The 17321-nt window shown below is 37.1% G+C and overlaps 2 protein-coding genes across 3 annotated transcripts; one reads left to right on the top strand and one right to left on the bottom strand.

The window, feature by feature from the left end:
• Positions 1-2033: 2033 nt before the first annotated feature.
• Positions 2034-10896, top strand: Trs31 (trafficking protein particle complex subunit 31). Of its 2 annotated transcripts, none has more exons than XM_085942084.1 (6): positions 2034-2074; positions 2169-2316; positions 3658-3784; positions 5158-5241; positions 8903-9001; positions 10454-10896. In XM_085942084.1, exons 2-6 carry the CDS (start codon positions 2183-2185, stop codon positions 10550-10552), a joined length of 543 nt encoding a protein of 180 aa, XP_085798210.1. In that variant the 5' UTR covers positions 2034-2074; positions 2169-2182; the 3' UTR covers positions 10553-10896. The 2 variants fall into 2 exon arrangements, with proteins under 2 accessions (XP_085798210.1, XP_085798211.1); XM_085942085.1 differs by having other exon boundaries at positions 2034-2083.
• On the bottom strand, positions 10845-13826 carry ND-B15 (NADH dehydrogenase (ubiquinone) B15 subunit). Its single transcript, XM_085942086.1, has 2 exons — positions 13635-13826; positions 10845-11199 (listed from the first exon to the last, which is right to left on the bottom strand). Exons 1-2 carry the CDS (start codon positions 13776-13778, stop codon positions 10987-10989), a joined length of 357 nt encoding a protein of 118 aa, XP_085798212.1. The 5' UTR covers positions 13779-13826; the 3' UTR covers positions 10845-10986.
• Between the last annotated feature and the right edge of the window lie 3495 nt (positions 13827-17321).

Below are 17321 nucleotides of genomic sequence, written 5' to 3'. Positions count from 1 at the left end.
CTCTTAATGGTGAATTAGTTTGAATGACTTTGGCTGTAGGAACGCATTCAAACGCTTTCGGTTGAAAACAGGGCAAAGGGTCCCGTCTTGTTTCTTGATCAGAAACAGGGTTGAGAGAAAACTGGGGGTTGGACCCGCTTCTTCTAGAACCCCTGAGTTCTTTAAGTTCTCGATCTCGAGAGTGACCTCTGCTGGTTGTTGCGTTTGAAAGTCTTTCCGTAAAAGTAAAGAAGGACAATTTCACTTACCAATGGTGATGTCCGCACAAAAGGTATGCGGGCTACGGCTATTATTTTACACTATTTACACTACGCCATCCAGACTCCCCGAAAGTCTCTTAGGCGACCCCAATGTTGTTGGTCGTCCAGATGCGGTCACCTCCGCTTAGAGTACGGATCCCTGGTGGAGCCCGTACCTCCGAGGGAGAACTCCCTTCCCACAGGACGGGTACAGGCCCATCGCTGTTATGACGTTTTGAGGATTGGTTGCCCAATCCACTAACCCTTGCATACCCTTCGAGAAGCTGTCCCCCTTGGGTAAACATCGCATTCTGGAGGATCGCGATGGTCCTCTCCGTCAGATGGTTAGCTGATGACGAGTGGTCGTACCGACGCAACTCGTCATTTAGACCTAACTCTACGACCGTAGGGGCTGCCAAGAATTGTTTTTGGGCATTGTGCCACTCCTTGCCGGTCCCCCTGCTGAAATATAAAGAAGACAAAGGAGTCCCAAAACCCTACATAAAAAAGGGGCGCGCGGGTATGACCAGTAAATAAAAAGGGAGGAATAATCAACGACAAAGAAAAGGAAATTTTAGAAAACTCACACGAAGAAGGAAGAGCAAACCCTATCTCAAGGACTTCAAAGTCAAATTCGAATAATAATATGTACATGGAATAAAACAAAGAGAGTCTTCAATTTCTTTGGAAGAAAACCAATCGTCTAACTAATTCCAAATGTGGAAATTCTTATTAAATTACCTGGCAGCATTAAATAACTATTCTCTTATTATCTATGTATGTCAGTGATGCCAACCGTACTATAATTATAGTACAATTTTTTTTTTTTCCGACCATGTCCGATCCTAATAGGATCATATGGGCCTCCACAGAGTAGAGGTTTGTATTAACAGATTTTGTTTTTTACGAGAAATGGATGTCAGCCACTTGCTCAACCTAATAGGTCCATACCCTGACTCACACACAAATTGAAAAACAATATGTGTACTTGCCAGACCCAGGATTCGAACCTGAGACCCACGGCATGATAGTCCAACGCTTAAGCCACGCGGCCACCGTGGGTGCATAGTAATAGTACAATACTATAATTTTAATTCAGCGAAAAATGCAAAATACTATAATTTTACGCCAAATATACCAAAATACTATAATTCTAAGGGGGGACATGCTCGTCGAAGGTCAAAAATGAGTTTTTATTGTATTTTCAAACCATGATCCTTGCCCATTTTTTGAATAATAAAATGCCTAATTCTTGTCAAATTTGGGATCACAGAGATTATCAATATAATTTTTTATCGTGAATATTTTACAAAAATTATCTCGTAATAAATTATGCTAATGGTTTTATAAATGCGTTTAAAAATTAATAAATGTAAAAAATCTTAACACCACTGCACAGTTATGTACCGAAATATGACTATATTCTAAAACATTAGAGCGAGAGGTTTAAAAGAATACTATTTTATGTAACAAAAATACTTTATGCAGTCATCAAATGTTTAAAATAACTATAAAGGATGATAAGGCTTAAAAATTATATAAATAGATTATCTACAACGTTTAAGGAGTGTCCAGGATCATGGTTTGAAAATACAATAAAAACTCAATTTTGACATTCGACGAGCATTTCCCCCCTTAAAGGATTCAAGATGAAAATCGTTCCTGTATTATATATTTTTTAGAAATACTATATTTTTTACGCCTTTGTACTATAATCAGCATAGAAAAAGATGGCAACACTGATGTATGTAGCTGTCAGTGTCAAACTTTAAGCATATTATCTATGGTCAAATCACTGTCAAACTGTGATTATCAATAATCAATTTTATTCGTGTGTATGTTATGTAAATATTAATATTATATTTATCTCTAATCAAAAATATAAATTTAAAATGCCAAACAACTAAACATTACCTTTTCTCCCGATAGGAATATCTGGAAGAATGAAGAGCATTCTTGATAAACCATTAAGTCGCGGGAAGGGAGAAGTATCACTGAGCTGTTTTGCTCTATTATTTTCTGAACTTGTTCAGTACTGTCAAAACCGAGTATACACAGTTCCAGAATTGCAAAATAAGTAAGAAATTGCTATAAAATATTATTGAAGTTTATAGGATACCTATTATAAGTAATTGTCTAATATTTCAATTTCAGTATGTGGTTTCTATTGGTCAGTGTTTGAGGTTGAATGAATTCTAAGCTGGGATTGATGTGCGGATAAAAGAAAACGATTTCAAATAAAATATTAACTAGTCTTATCAAATGCGATGTTTAATGAACATTTTTAATAAGTAGTAGCATGACATAGATGCATCAAAATTATGAGTCAATCGGTAACTTAATAGAAAGTTTTACCGAATATCTTTGCTATATTAAGTTAAATAAACATTGAATCAAATTTATAATGCCAATAATATGAGAAGGTTCTATAACCACAGATATCTCACGAAACAAAGGTACACATGCATGGATTTACTGGCAATAATAGCGTATAAATTTACTATCGCGACAATAACTGTTTACACACAAAAATGCCAACTGTCTCCACCATCTCATTCTTCAAGCGCGAGCGAACGCATTGTTGTCGTGTGGTACCATTTGACAAATGTTCTGCGTGGTGTAGTTCGTATTTTTTTCCAGAAGGTTTGCCACAATTGTTCTACTGCTCGTCACGACAATACGTACTGCCACCTGTAAATCCATGCATGTATTATTGCGCTATTACTCAGTATTATCATTTTGCTTTCGAGACTAAAATCCAAATCAAAATCTAATACAACCTACTGTAACTCTAACATAAGTAGATGTATTAGGTTTTTGGTCTTGAAAGACTTCAGGCAGAACCAAAATGTGGTGTACTGTATCTTTCTTTCGACCATGTCTGATCCTAATAGGATCATATTATGGGCCTCCTAATAGGAGATATAGAGATCCTAATAGGATCATATTATGGAAGTTTGTATTAACAAATTTTGTTTTTACGATAAATGGATGTCAGCCACTTGCTCAACCTATTAGGTACATACTCTGACTCATACACAAATTGAAAAACAATACATATTTATGTACTTGCCAGACTCAGGATTCGAGCCTGGGACCACAACGTTATAGGCCGATATGTGACCATCGTGAGCTCAATGTACTGTATCTTGTATCTTTACTGAAATTAAACATTCCTTATTTCTAAATTTTATAATAATATTATTTTATGATATAAAGATACATTATCTGATCACTAATATTGATTCGTATAATGAGAAAAGAATCATTATTGATACAAATATCTTTCCTACAAAGTTTAGAAATTGGTTCATGCTAAAATCCTTAATGTAGGTACCTAGAATTCTTATTTTTTTAAACTTTATATGGCACATCTGCTATTATAATATGCTCTATTTTACATTCTCACGATTTTTAGGTTGGCAGAACTGGGTCAGGATGTTGGAAGTAGAGTGATTGACCTGTATTTTATGCGAGAGAGAAATGGAAAACGAGAAATTAAGTTGCTCAACATGTTGCTGTTTATCAAGTCGACATTGTGGAAGGTACAAGAATTATTGTAAATAGACTCACATTAAGTATATCTAAAGCTTGTGATTTCTCGACTTTTTTTCTTTAAGGTGACACATCAGTGAAACGGCAAATAATTTTCAACTGTAGGCGCGACGAAATTTTGGACTCGCTCGCATTCAGTGAGAAAACGTCGAGCTGGAAACACGTCACTTTGCTTCGTGATGGCGACGGGCCAATTAATTCTTAAATCGTGTAAAGACGACTAAAAACGTTACCCATTTACTTTAAAAAGAAAACATGTCAATGAATATATTATTATTGTTACTAATAGAACAATAAACAGAACATAAAATGGACGTATGTTGGATTTATATGACAAATTATATTTCGTTTGACAGGCGTCATTTGCACCCGCGACCCGCAATCCGCGCATCGCCTTGCCACGATCTTTTTAGACCGTGCCTCAACTGATGTACGGCCTTAATGCATTCAAAGATTCGGTGACAGAGAATGTGCTCGCGGGCTAAAAATTCTTAAGTTAGTTATTGCTTAGAGTTTAAGTATTTGTAATCACAATCGAAATCGAATGAAAAAAAACAGTTTTTAAAATACTATTAGTTAGAAGTAAATTCATATTTCCTTTTTATTTCTTTTACATTACTTAACTTGTTGACCGCGGAGCATTTAATTACTATTTAATTACCACATTTAAATAACATGCTAATTATATCGAATAGCCAAGTAATGAGAGCACAACAGGTGTGCCGTCCGCGTTGAAAGGATTAAGAGTGATATAATTCTTGATATTGTGTAGATACTACGTATTAAAAGTTTTGAATAATTATTAAGGCTATACTTCAGCTGGGGCACGGTCTAGAACGATCGTGACGTGAAGATTGTGCAAACGACGTGACCAGAACAAAATAAAATTCAACATGCGTCTATTTATTGTTATATTAGTAATAATAATAATATATTGATTGACATGTTTTCTTTTTCAAGTAAATGGGTAACGTTTTTTAGTCATCTTTGCACGATTTACGAATTAATTCCCCCGACGCCATCACAAAACAAATTGACGTGTTCACAGCTCGACTTTCGCTCTCCGATTGGCAGCCAGTCCGAAATTTCGTCGCACCTATAGTTGAAAATTATTTGCTGTTTTACTGAAGTATGCTCTTAGGGGGTTTTTCTGGGGAATTTTTAGTGTGGTAGATTTGATAGCCACAGTAAAATTAATATTTTGCATGTTAGGAGATTACAAATGATACATGGTGTTTTATTTATAGGCACCATCTTGATTTCATCCGTGTTTTAATATATTTGTGTCATCCAAAATTTGTGTATTACATCTACATCTTGACCAGCTACCAGAATTTATTAAAGTGATGTACTCGGTTTTCAGACTCTATTTGGAAAGGAAGCAGATAAACTGGAGCATGCTAATGATGACGAGAGAACTTATTATATCATCGAGAAAGAAGCGTTGGTAATAATCTTCTATTTAAAATATTTTTGGTGGTTAAATAAAATAATCTAATAACATTTAAACCTAAAAGCATATAAATAAGTCATTTATTAGTTATAGTGCGAAAACATCTTCTTGGCTATGTGTTAAAACTGTGAACTAACATGCTCCTCTCGTTTTTAACCGCACTGCCATTATAAACTAACAAGCTCCTCCCATTTAGTCACCAGCAGCGCTTCCTTACGTAGCCAAGAAGATGTTTTCGCACAGTAATTCTGTAGATGGCCGAATCCGCAATTGTCTTCCAGGCACATCTGTTGTGAGTAGGGAATCCAATCCCGAGCCATAATTCTAATCCCCGGATTTCGGGATTATAATTTGACAATCCTGGTGTTGGGGTCACTCTAGTGTGGTGTTCGATGTGTAGGTAGAGGATGATAATAATGACGAAGTCTACGATGTAGCGGGGTGAGATTTATTAGCAGCGTATCGGTACAATAGTATATTATACATGATAGTTACTAGCTAAGTACTCTGATTCGAGTGACATTGAGATAAATTGTTCTTCGTTATTTATACAATAAAAATTAACACATTAACGTTAAAATTCTGTAAAATAAAAAAAATATAGAGTCAGCGTTTTAAATTGAATAGCGAAAAGAAATATTATTTGTTATTACAGTTGTAAGAAAATACTATGAGAAATGTTTATTCAGCTCATACACCGTAATGGTATAATGTGCTGTGATATGATGTAATAATACACCGTCTCTTATTTCCCCTAATCGACTTGCTGGTCTAGCTGAGTTGTTTACTGGAAATGGATTGGGAATATTTTACTGCAAAGTAATTTGATATTTTTATAAACAATAGATATCTGATCGCTTATTATTCTGCAGCTACACTGGCATTGGCATTTTTTTCTATTGTTAAGGGGGGACATGCTCGTCGAAGGTCAAAATTGAGTTTTTATTGTATTTTCAAACCATGATCCTGGACACTCCTTAAACGTTGTAGATAATCTAATTATATAATTTTGAAGCCTTATTATCCTTTATAGTTATTTTAAACATTTGATGACTGCATAAAGTATTTTTGTTACATAAAATAGTATTCTTTTAAACCTCTCGCTCTAATGTTTTAGAATATAGTCATATTTCGGTACATAACTGTGCAGTGGTGTTAAGATTTTTTACATTTATTAATTTTTAAAGGCATTTATAAAACCATTAGTATAATTTATTATGAGATAATTTTTGTAAAATATTGACGATAAAAAATTATATTGATAATCTCTGTGATCCCAAATTTGACAAGAATTAGGCATTTTATTATTCAAAAAATCGGCAAGATTAACACATTCGAAGATGATTCTAAAGATACTTATTATAAGCTATGTCTTTGACCATTCAAGTGTGATAAACATCTTATGAATAATGATTGCTTTATAATAATTATTGACCTAAGAATAAGGTAGTGTTTTTTTGAAATACGCCATTTCTTTTGTCATTCCCTAGTGGTTAAGCTACAACATACGGCCGTAGCCATAAATTGACAAACTATAATTAAAGTAGGGAGTAAAATTATGTTAACGCGCGTGTTTGAACATGTACCTAACCGATTTTTTTTTTATGTTTTTTTAAATGGTACATGTTCAAACACGCGCGTCAATATCATTTTACTCACTACTTCAATTATAGTTTGTCAATTTATGGCTACGGCCGTATGTTGTATAACTATAAAGGATAATAAGGCTTCAAAATTATATAAATAGATTATCTACAACGTTTAAGGAGTGTCCAGGATCATGGTTTGAAAATACAATAAAAACTCAATTTTGACCTTCGACGAGCATGTCCCCCCTTAATATAAAAATTTTAAATCTACAAATAACATTGATAAAATCGGTCAAAAATAAATCTAGTATAATTTATACTATTTAAGACATTTATTGTTAATATTGTATATCTACGTTCAATCTTGGAAATACATAAGTTTAATGGAGTAAATAATATTGTAATATAAATAATAATGTGAATTTAATGAGATTGCTGTTTCTGATAGTAAAGACTTAATGAACGGATTAGCGAGAATTAAAATAGTAAAGCAAATAATCATGGCGTACTTATGGCTTTTCCGCTTCATAAATCTAATTAGTCAGCCAAATATGAAACTGCCGTAAAACGTATGAGATCATGGTGGAATTACTTTGTTAAAAGTGCGAAGCATTGTTTTTTTCCAATCTTTCTCATTTTTATTAATTTATGTGAAAAAATAAAATGGATCGGCAACTAGAGCATACAGGGGTTCCTTAATTAATAAGTATAATAAGCTCCTAAATTATGAAGATCCATTGCATTTAACAATTCGACGTGTCCTTGTGAGTCTTCTTACACTCAAGATATTCACTCTCGGGCTTAAATTGATTGATGAGTTTAGCTGGTTTCATCTAACTGGTGCAAGCATTTTTGGGAGAGTTCTGAATAAAATATGCAAGGGTGATTTATCACTATCCTTGAAATGTGAAGTGTTTAATCAATGTGTTCTTCCAAAACTAATATACGAGTGCGAAATATTGACCTTACGTTTAAGAGGTTCAAATACGAAGAATAGCACATTGCAATATGGTAATACACATGTTGAGCATACAGTGTAGTGATTGAAATGAGTAAAAGAGAAAGCAATAGTGTTGTTGGCTATAATACAAAGCGTAAAAATCTTCTAGATATGAACAGGCTATATCGCTCAAAAAACAGATCATCACTGGAGAAATCTCACCATCCAATAGTACCTAAAAGATATTAAAATATCTATAATACAACTATGAGCATGCTGGATTGATTAGATAATCGTATTTTAACCTATGGGTCGATTGGTACAGTGGGTCGCGAAATATTCTCAACAAAACAATATTCTGGCAACACTGTTTGGATATACATGTGCAAATCAAGATTTTCTGCTTTGAGTGTAATGAAATCTAAATTTCGAAATAGAATGTAACTAGAAAGAGACCTAAGATGCAGCCTGTGTAATATAACACCAAACTTTAATGAGCTCTCAAAACTTATCCAATGCCAAGGTTCACATTAATAGGATCAAACGTTGTTTACCAAAACTGTATTTAGTATTACTAAAATAAAATAAATTTTTGTCAGTACGTACTATTTTATTTATTTTATCTTGGGTCGCAAACCAAAATTATTACCCTAAATTTGGTCGCAGATCAAAAAGGTTAAGAGACGCTGGATTAGATGATCAGCGGAAGTATGTGGCATAACAAAAGACCAAAAAGAGGCCTTTAACCAAGAGTGGATTGAGAGTGACTGAATTGATGATTATGGTCACATAATAATTTAATTGAAATAATTTTTATAATACATGACATCAAGACAGCTACAAGTTTTTGAAAGCAGATAAATAACCCGATAAAATATGTATAAATTAGTTCTGTCCCAAAGTTTTGGCTAACTCTTGCCATTTCACTACTGAAATTATCTTGTTTTGTTTATACATATCCAACTACATTAAACTTTAATGTAATAAAATAGGTACAACTGTTTTATTTGTATCATCTGAAATGGTTCCCACAATAATGCTATAATTGTAACCGTATTTTTGGTCGTGAACTCTATCAGTATTGTAAAATGTAATGGAATATATTATGTTATTATTTTTCTTCCAGGTGAACAAATACATCAGCGTTCCAAAAGACAAAGGATCTTTGAATTGTGCCACTTTTAATGCTGGCATTATTGAGGCTGTTTTGACAAAGAGTGGATTTGTAAGCATATTAATTAATTTCAAAGAATATTTATATCACCATAGACAACAAACATTGAAAGAGTTACCTTCAGTCGAGAAGTGATTTATTTTGCTAATCAAATTCGATTATACAAAATTTAAAATACCTACCGTTTACAAACTCTAAAAATTATATGTTGGCATACTTTGTCCCGAAACATGTCTCATAGGACCTTTGAATTATATTCTAGATTAGCGTTTTTCAACCAGTACGCACGCCGCAAGTATCTTAATGAGTGCTGCCATACCATAAAAAAGCTAGAATGCTTGAAAATCAACATGTCAGCCTTTTGTATATCTTATCAATAATCTAAAAGTAACATACATACATTGAAGTCCAATGCGTCTGGGGGTTCTGGATTTGATTTCCAGTGAGATCACAATATATTTATGTGATTTTCTCAAAGCCTGGGTGTTTGTGATTATTTCATTTTTATTACTAGGTATCCTATTGCCATTGGGCCTCATGGCATGTTGTAGTGCTAAAATGAATATGTAGGTATGTAAATATATATATTGTGTGTAAAAAAATTACCAAATTTTGTATCTACATTAATTTTTAGTTGTATTATTACTTTTTTATTAATTCTGATACAAAAAAAATCTTCAGTCTTGGGTCTTGAGAAAATAATTATGACTTATTGTTTTGAAATGCTAATTTCTCTATACTTAATCTTTTAATTTTGAGGAAATCTAGCATTTTTTTCTGCCATCTAGCTAATTTTTTAACACTATCTGGCACATTTTAGTTGGCAACACAGGTCCGTATGCGCCGCCTTTTAAGTTTCACCTATAGAGAGCATAATAACATAACAGTAAACCTTTCAACAACCCGCTCCCATGACAGCGATGGGCAGAAAATGCAACAAGATACGTGCAATTAAGTTCATTATTTGACAGCTCATATACACATGAATCACGATGATCTATCAACAAAACTGGTCACACTCATGTTTCAACAAGGGTCGCCAGTCCGCATCGTGTCCCGTATGTGAGTCTCACTCCGTTTATAGGGAGAGTCATCTATCATTATTATTATGTCGATGCTTGATATACTTACCATGGGAATTTCACAAAGGGTCAAGTGTACCACTTCAGTAAAAAGGTTGAAAAACACTTCCAGATTATAATTCATCCAAATGTAATCATTAAAAAAATATATGTTAGTACTAAATCATAGGTAAGGTAAATCATTTCTCAAATCTGGAACACATGCACCTCCAGGGTGTGAAGGTAGCCCATGTCATATTTAATTTAAAAAAAAAGGGAATTTGACTCAGTCATGGAATATAATATTACTTTCATTTGTTTTAATTTTTTTAAGAACAAATGATTTTGACAATAAATTGTCAGAAATAGTATGTATGTATCTCTAAAAATATCTCATACTTTTTGTAGTTTACATAATATTAATATTTTGTTTTTATTTCAGCCAGCCAAAGTAACCGCCCACTGGCATCAGGGTACGACATACATGGTCAAGTTTGATGATACAGTCATCGCCCGCGACAAGATGTTGGAAGACCGATAAACGATCAAATATTATTTGTAATTTGCAAATTAATAGATAAAAAGGATATTTCTGAATAAAAATACTGTCATGTTTCATAATGTACATAATTTAATTTCCAAATGCCTTCACTACAACGTTTTAATACACATCAAAATATTCAATAGCTAAAAATGGAATTCAAGGCAAAAACATTTTATTCAATTTTACTAAAAGTGCACATTATTCATGTTGATATTTCATAACCATTTGGATTTTTAAAAAAAACCAATTTCATAATGGCATATTTTACTCAAATAAAATGTAATAAAAGTGATGGCTGAATTCTACTATTATTGATTTACATTTTGCAAATTTCAGAACATAAAAATAATATATATTTATAATAATAAATTATTTCATGTAGGCATCCAGAACAGGGACTCAGTATTAATAAAGTTATATATTGTTATTGTCTATTGTAATTTGAAGAGCCTATCGCGGTACGCAACCTGCCCGGTTGAGAATTTTTCTTCCTTGCACTTCCTGTCGTACCACAGCACCCAAGCATAAAGGCCGACCGGTATGACGGCATACAGTAAGCCATACTTTACAGTGGTTGGTGTCGCTTTAAAATGGTCATATTGGGTTACTTTCATCGATAGGAATCTTTGAATGGCTGGATCAAACTAAAAAAATAAACAATATTTAAGGTATATTCACATAATAAAATAAATGTGGGAATTAATCGCACATCACGTTGGTCAAAATTCACATCAACAAAAAATATTCAAACATTTAAAAAATAATTTTCATATCAACTGAATAATACCAAACAAAAGTAATGTACAGTAGACTCCCGTTTATCCGGGCTAATGGTGGGGAGAGGCGGCACGATTAAACGAAAAACACGGATAATCCGAACTATGCTTAAAATACTAGATAATATTATACAGTTTCTAAAGCAGACAATTATTTTAACTTATTTTACACGCATTCATTATTTATTAAGAAAATCTGTGATTTTGGTTAGTTAGCAGGAATCTTTTAATGATTTTCTAATATCAGTTCGAATTTTTCTAAAAGCTATTACATATATCGTTATATGCGTATTCCCATTGGTCGATGTATTCCAATAAAGTGTTAACAGAAGTCAGTGCCGTGTTCGTGTTGTGCGTCGCTCATTATTTGAACATCCTGGATAACATACCTCTCCTCAATATTTTTTTTAAGCATATTTCACTTCTACATTTGGTTGAAATTTCTTATGTAACCAAGATTGAGTAACTCAGTGCATCGCATCCAGTATTGTAATTTTTTCCAGAATTTAATCAAATCGTCATTTTCATTAAAAAGGCTTTTAAAAAGGCCATTACAGTAATGTCAGTGATCCATGGGTTGAATTAAAGATTAAGATTATAAGGGATGGAGTCCTCTTCCTTCCTCTATTTATAAATAATAAGTCATGGGTGTCTCGAAGAGTATACGGTGTATTTGTTTTTATACGGTAACAATACAATAATTTAATATGTGCGAGTATAATAAGTTCGAGGTAATTTATACTGGAACTACGGCGTAGTCAGTCCATGTACCTAGCTTAATCGAATTGCTCACTAGACTCTGATAGGACTTATGGCTAATCGCTTATCAGTTTTCAGAGTACAAGTAAGACTGCTGTAGTGAACTAGGTGAATTAGCTCGATGTTACACCCCCGAATGATCCCCATTTGGGGATGTCTCTGTATCTGGAGAGGCCCGAGTCGGAATCAAATCCAACAAATAGTAAGGGTTGGTTACGAAAATAAATAATAATAGATCCGGCAATGCCGTAGATTACAACCGTTGAAAAATATTTGCAACGTCGCCGTTTCTCGACAACGCTCTCGTTGAAAGCGAAACACAAGATGGCGAATAATACGTCCCAGACGGCCAGAAAGTAAACACGCACGTTTCGTCTTCCGCATAAAATAAATTATTATAAATGTAACCATTTAGTATATAATTAACTTAAATAAAGCTCGCCGTTTCTGATCACAATTCCGGTGTATTATTTGTCCACCTCCAAATCCTGAATCCAGACGAAAAAAACCACAAAGAAGAAAAGTGACAGCGTGCTTGTCACTTTCGAAAATGGAGAGAGATGACATCGACTCATTTCTAATTGATATCTGAAGGCCAAGCGTCGCTTTATAGTCAAATAGGCGACCCCTTCTCTGCCGTCTATGTGATAACATCTGCATGCTATGGTGGGAGCACCCGGATGGTGCGGTATGCGACATCCGATGAGTGAAAAAGGAAGTATTTGAAGGCGCCCGCGCTATAAGATGTAATATTTGGTGGTAAAAATTTTGCAACCATAAGGCCGTCATCCGTTTTCAATATGCTTTCATTTAGATGAGAAGAAACATTTGTAAGCTTGAAGCATACTTTTCAAAAAAAATCTGAATTCTGGAACCCATTTAGTTTTGAACCAATCTTCAAAGATCCATCTGTGCTGATTTCTGGTTGTAATAATCAACAGGAAGATTACATATTTGAGTTATCATGACGTGGGTCCCAGGTTCGAATCTTGGGTCTGGCAAGTACACATTATTTTTCAATATGTGTGAGTCAGGGTATGGACCTGATAGGTTGAGCAAGTGGCTGACATCCATTTCTCGTAAAAACAAAATCTGTTAATACAAACCTCTACTCTGTGGAGGCCCATTTGATCCTATTAGGATCGGACATGGTCGAAGAAGAAGAAACATGAAAGCAAGCTTCATGTTTATGAAACGAGCAATTTTTACTAAAATTTAATTCATGCATGGATAATCTGGAGTTCGGCAGTGTGTTGCATTTGCATGGTATTAGAGGAGTCGCCACTGCTCCAACCCACTATCTGACTGTTGTTAGAGCCGCCAATGCACACTGTCTATTGAGTTATAACCTGTGAATCTTTTATACTATTAACAACAGCATAAATTAGTGAAAAGATGTCATTTCACAATTCGGCCAGAGTGTTATAAACTACCAATTCCATTAGTATTATTAACTAGGTACCAATCAAATTTAGTTTTAAAAAAAATGTCTAGTAAACACCAAGGAACATGTTACATAATAATTAATATATTTGCTTAAATACCACATATCCGTCGTGTCCACTACTATATAAATAAGGATTAGATGATTTCTTTAAAAACTCCTTTCTATTGAGAGCTCTTCGTGCAGCTTGATCTTGCAAAATCTCCATTTCTTTCGCCGATATCCCATATTGTTTCTCCGCCATGGCTTTTGAGTTTGACGTTTGACACTTCTTCGACTTCTTGTCAGACTATAGAGTATAGACTAAATAATAGTCTAAACCATAGACTAATATACTAATATGTCTAAACCATAGACTAATATACTATATGTCTAAACCATAGACAATAATATAGACTAAATATTTTTTTTCAAAATGAAATATAGGTATAAAATTTTGCAACCAAAAGTACGTAATATTCTTCTTTTGCCATATCCGCCCCTTAACTGAAGCATATGAACACCACGCGGCGCCTCCAAGAATCCCTGTCGCTCGCCAGTCTTCTTGCTTCGTTCCAGGTCAAACCAGCATCCCGTAGCTCCGCCGTATACACTCTGTAGATTGTATTTAGTGGCCTTCCAGGACGCCGGAATCCGGTCGGCTTGAAGAACAGGCAAGCCAGGTTGAAGTTCTCTTCTGGCATCCGCAGCACGTGGCCGAGCCAGATCCAACGTCGCCTCTGCACTTTCAGCGTGATGAGAGGCTGCTTGGTGTCTTATCTCCTCGTTGCTCCTAAAGTCATACCACCGCACACCCAGTATTCGTCGCAAACATCTGTTTTCGAAGCTCAGTATACGGTTGCTCTGAACCTTCGTAAGGTGCCATGATTCACTACCGTAAAGAAGCACCGTCAAAATGCAAGCGTCGAATAGGCGGCATTTGGTTCATTTGGAGTACAATCGTCAGTCCCAGACATTCCGCATCGAGTTAAATGTTGCTCCAGCCATTCCCATTCGGATAGCGAGCTCTTTCTGCAAAATGCCATCTCCCGTAATGTGTACCCCCACGTACTTGAAGCTGTCGACGCTCTCGATGTTTTGTCCGTCGCTAATCAGAGGGAAATCTGGATCAGGACAGGTGCTATTCCACAAGACGTTGGTTTTCTTCGCGTTAATTTTCAAACCAACGCGAGAGGAGTTGTTATACAACCTGTCGATTGTCTCTTTAATGCCCTCGATTGAGTTGTCGAATAGGACAGCGTCATCGGCGTATTCAAGGTCGCATAGCTTCACCGTGGGGGTAACAAGTATGCCTCGGTCGGGTGGTATTGACTTCCGTACTATAAAGTCAAAGAGAATGATGAAGAGAAACGGAGCAAGGACACAACCCTGTCTGACTTCGGTCGTGACCCCGAACCGTTCCGTGACAGTGTCTCCAATTCTGACGCAGCATTCGCTATTCTCGTGCAGGCTTTTGATTATGGAAATGATCTTGGAAGGGATCCCGTATACTCCTAGTATCATCCAGAGGGAGGGGCGGTGCGGACTGTCGAAAGCCTTCTCATAATCCACAAAGCAGCAAGCCATCGGACTGTTCAGCTCATGGCTCTGCTGGAGAAGACATCGAAGGTTGTGGATTTGGTCTGCACATGCTCGACCAGGTAGAAACCCGGCTTGGTTTTTCCTGAGGACGTGCATTATTGGGTCCCTTATTCTCATCAAGAGGATGTTTGCCAAAATCTTTCCCGGAACACTGAGTAGCATAATGCCTCGGTAATTGTCGCAGCTTAGAGGGTCACCTTTTTTATGAAGTGAGATGATTTCACCGTTCACCCAGTCCCTTGGACAGCGCTCTTCTTCCCACACTTTTGTCATGTTGTCAAGCTGTACTTGAGGAATTCAGGATGAACCTCGTCTCCCCCGGCGCCTTTCCGTTCTTGAGCCTTTTCACACCCGATTTTATCTGAGTGTGCGTGGGCGGGCAATCGGAAATGTCGGTCGCTCGGGGAATGTCCAAAAGTAAAGCTTCTGCAGGTATGTCAAAAGGATCCAAAGGGGGTGGGCGGTTCAGCACTCCGCAGAAATGATTCTTCCAAATCTTCTTGACCCATTCTGCGTCAGACTCTATTGCTCTACTGGGACCACGAATGGCTCCGGGAGTCGGTGGTCACCTGCCGCAGACTTCACGGGTGATTCGGAAGAGTTTCCTGGTGTCATTTCTGCTTGCTGCCTCCTCTGCCGCTTCAATTTGCCAGTTCATAAAATTGCGCTTGTCCAACCGCACGGATCGTTTTACTACCCTGTCTTGGGTCTGGTCTGATCAGCGGTCCTCGGTTCGGTCGGGGTCTGTCTCTTTATCTCTCAGGGCTTTCAGCCTGGCTCGTTTTCCAATTTCAACCCACGTTTCGTCAGACATCCACTTTGGCTGCTCACTCCTTCTGGTACCAAGGACAGTACGGGGCAACACAATCGCACTCTTTATGAAGCTCCAGTCCGCCTAAATGAGGTCGGATTCAGATGGGTGCCACTCGTAGATACGATCTACACTATCTCGTACAGCAGTTTCGAAGTCGATCCGAATTCTACGGCGTCGGAGCTTCTCAACGTCAATTTTTTCGCGCTTTGGAGTCCTCGCCTGGTGACTGAGTTTTACTCGGATGTTTCCAATGAGTAACTCATGATCGCTATGGATATCGGCGCCTCTGTAAGTACGCACGTCGATAAGTTCCTTTCGGTGCTTCAAGCTGTACAAGAAGTGGTCAATCTGCGTCCTAGTGCGTCTGTCGAAATATATACGAGACGTCCTCGTATATATTTTGTGAATGTCTTTGTGGGGAAAAACAGTGTCTCCGATGGCGAGCTCGTTCAGAGTGGCGAATTCTATGAGCCACTCACCATTATCGTTGGGGTCACCGAGGCCGTGTCGTCCCATCACCGTGGGCCAAGCACTGGGTCTGCCCCTACTCTCGCATTATAATTCCATTGTGTGGTCAACGGCTGGTCGGCCCCAAGTGGACACATTGACGCCAGTAGATGTGTTCATAGCAAATGTTGGGAAATGCCAAACTGCCAGCAAGTCCCATCTGCTGGCCTCCCCGCGGCGACTTCCGGGAAATGCAGCGTAAGCTGTAGCTAACAGCAGGGGGCGAAGGGCGAGAGATCGGCGCCATAAAACTGGCGTTCTGGCTAAGGGAAGGAAATCCCCGACAGAAAAACCCGGTCGAGCCGACCCTTAGGCCCTCGTGGCTCAGGCCTCGGGAGCGCTGGGCTAATCACCTTGCCTCCTTAAACGAAACAGATTAACACAACACCTTCACAGCAGCCTCGGACGACAACCGGCTCTGTAAAACGACAACCTTGCATGGAAATGGACAATGAAACAAATAGAGTAATCCTGTCTAACAACTCGAGTATGCGCATTGTGACAATATATAATGTTCGCACCCTGCGTACCCCCGGAAAGGACCTGCACGCCACACGCATCATGCACACCTATGGTGTGGACATCCTAGGGCTGAGCGAAGTGCGCTGGAAAGGAGCCGGGAGAAAGCTGATTGAGGGTTACTCTATTGTCTACTCAGGTCAGGAGCAATATCATTGCCAGGGAGTGGCAGTATTGATGTCAAAGAGAGCGGCCCGTTGCCTCGTGAAATGGGAACCAATCTCGGAGAGACTGATACGTGCCTCCTTCAAGACGCCTGATAGCTCCTTGGCCGTCTTTCAGTGCTACGGCCCCACTGAGGATGCCGATGCGCAGATAAAGGATGCATTCTACTATTCTCTCCACGCGGCAGTCTCCGCCATCCCC

Source organism: Rhyacophila brunnea, unplaced genomic scaffold (assembly GCF_057557595.1).
Source record: "Rhyacophila brunnea isolate RB1 unplaced genomic scaffold, BYU_Rbru_1.0 scaffold_14, whole genome shotgun sequence".
Taxonomy (NCBI): Eukaryota; Metazoa; Arthropoda; class Insecta; order Trichoptera; family Rhyacophilidae; genus Rhyacophila; species Rhyacophila brunnea.
This window is presented reverse-complemented; position numbering and strand designations above follow the sequence as displayed.